The sequence below is a fragment of the Macrobrachium nipponense genome, chromosome 35 (assembly GCF_015104395.2).
Source record: "Macrobrachium nipponense isolate FS-2020 chromosome 35, ASM1510439v2, whole genome shotgun sequence".
NCBI lineage: Eukaryota > Metazoa > Arthropoda > Malacostraca > Decapoda > Palaemonidae > Macrobrachium > Macrobrachium nipponense.
The window spans coordinates 56716051-56718488 of NC_061096.1; the positions used below are offsets into that span (position 1 = coordinate 56716051).

General features: G+C 37.9%; 1 protein-coding gene across 1 annotated transcript; it reads left to right on the forward strand.

Moving 5' to 3' along the window:
- The first annotated feature begins 757 nt into the window (after nt 1-757).
- On the forward strand, nt 758-2152 carry LOC135208366 (uncharacterized). Its single transcript, XM_064240466.1, has one exon. It carries the CDS (start codon nt 758-760, stop codon nt 2150-2152), a length of 1395 nt encoding a protein of 464 aa, XP_064096536.1.
- Nucleotides 2153-2438: the final 286 nt, after the last annotated feature.

A 2438-nucleotide genomic window follows, 5' to 3' on the forward strand; every position in this document is an offset into this window, starting at 1 on the left:
CTAGCTGGTAAGGATATAAACTGAATATCTTCTTTATTGGCGTTACTGACGCGGGTCAGTGTATCCTTCGGCTGCAGACCCCCTTCGTGATTCCGGAGCGTTGATAGACAGCCGTGTCTGTATTCAGTAGTGGTGATATCGCCCGTATAGTGCCTGCTTGTAACCACCTATGATGTTAGGTCGAGTGATCCTTAAGTTATTTGTAATTATGTATGTAAATATTTTTTTTGAGTAATTGTATGATCTAGGATTAAGGTTCTTTCCCTCTTTCATTATCTTCTCCAAAAGAATATTTTCAGGGCTTTCTAGAAATAGGCTGTTTTCCTTCCTCCTCCTAATCACTGTCTCTTGTTCTATCGTGTGAATGAGGATATTTTTAGGTTAAATATTTTGTAAACCCTAATCAGTTTTTTTTTCATGTGGGTTTAATTTAAGATTTATTTATAATAAATACTAAAGTTTTGGTTTATATTTTCGTTAATCCTCTTTGAGTGTTATTTGGTGTTTTTCACTGTCTGGAGATCTTGCCCCTTGGCTTTAAATTCTAACCTTTGTGGCACTGATCGTTAAGAGAAAAGAATCTGTTCTTGCCACTTATACTTTTAAAATAGTTGTGAGAAATGTTCATAACATATTTGGCGACCTTTAGCCAGGATCATCCGACAGTGTAATTCACGAGTGCATTCAAAGAGGTGTTTAGGTCAGTGGATGGGCTTAGGTAGATTATTTTCAGTTCCATCCCACTTAGTATATAATTATGCATTATTTTGATGAGGAAGAGAACGCTGCTGCCCAGTTTTTGGCAGACCCTGATTGGGAGAGGAATCTCTTTGATCTAAAACGAGATCAGTTATGGATATTAGGTGAATTTCTAGGTTTGAGTGTGTCTTCAGAGGTTAGGAAAGGTCAGCTCTTATTTGAGGTAATTAAAGCTGGTAAGTTGTTTAAAGAAACCTTAGGTATCATCAGTGATGAGGAAATAGGGAATAGTAATAAAAACGGTGAAAATAAGGTGGTAGGTGCCAGAGATGTTGAGGAAGAAGACAATGTTAGTAATAAAAATGGGGTAACAGGCAGTGGAAATGATATAAATGATGGTCAGGTAAGCCAACTGAAATTGGATATTTTGAAGGAGCAATCCAGGATTAAAGAGTTGGATTTTAAAGCACTTCAGCTACAGGCTGAAGAAAGGGCGAAGGAAAGGGATCATGAAATCCAATTGTTAAAATTGCAGATGTCGGACGATAATGGTAATAATCGTAGTGATAACGATAGATTTAACCTGTTAAGCGCCCTTAAACTTGTTCCCCAATTTAATGAAGAAGACGTTTCCGAATTCTTCATTTCTTTTGAAAGAATTGCTAAGAAGTTGAATTGGCCTCGGGACATGTGGACCACTTTGATCCAGTGTCGCTTAAAAGGTAAGTCGCAGCGTGTGTACAATACACTTAACGAGGGATTATCATCTGATTATGACTCTGTGAAAGCGATAATCCTGAAAGCTTACGATCTCGTTCCGGAGGCATACAGACAAAAGTTTAGGAACTTTAAAAAGAGTCCGGATATGACTTTCGTGGAATTCGCTCGAAAGAAAGAACAGTTCATGGACGACTGGTTAAAGTCTAAAGAGGTTGACTCGTTTGAAAAGTTTAGGGAGTTAATTTTGACTGAAGAATTTAAGAGGTCTGTGTCAAGGGAACTAAAGATTCATTTGGAGGAGTTAAAGATTGATTCTTTACAGGAGGTGGCAATTGCCTCTGATGAGTATTCCCTTGCACATAGACAAGACCCGGTAAGGAAAGATATGTCTAAAAAGTTCTCTCCTCGTAATGGAAATAGTTGGCAAGGAAAACCATATCAGAAAAGGTCTACTGATTTTGATAAAAATGCAAGTGTGAACCGTAATGTAGATAGCAGTAAAAACGGTAGTGTAGTATCGCGTAGTTACGTGAATAGTAGTATGTCTGGTGGTGGTAGTGGACGCAGAGAATCTCAAGAGTCTGGGTTGAGTTGTTATTGGTGTAATAGGAAGGGTCATATAAAAGCCAATTGCTTTGCTAGGAAAAATTACCTAGAAAGGAATACGGAACACGTTAATGTTGTTTCTGCGGAGACATCTCCAAAGAAAGAGGTATCACATGGAAACAAGTGACTAAAATTTGCTAAATACATATCGAATGGGACTATTTTCACTGATGTTGACAAACGAATAGGACGTAGTGTTAAGATTCTTCGTGACACTGGTGCAGGTCAATCTTTAATTTTAAAAACGTCTGTACCTAATGGCTTTGAATTTTCAAATAATGATTTTGTAATTCTGGGTGGATTTCCTAACACGATTGCTTCTTATCCTCTCGAAACAATGTATCTAGAAACTGAGTATTACGAGGGTACGGTAAAACTAGCAGTGGTCGACAGTTTACCTGTTCCCGGTATTG

Bases quoted from the DNA above. Each gene is read 5' to 3' on its own strand.
- LOC135208366 (XM_064240466.1), top strand. From the start codon at position 758: ATGCATTATTTTGATGAGGAAGAGAACGCTGCTGCCCAGTTTTTGGCA.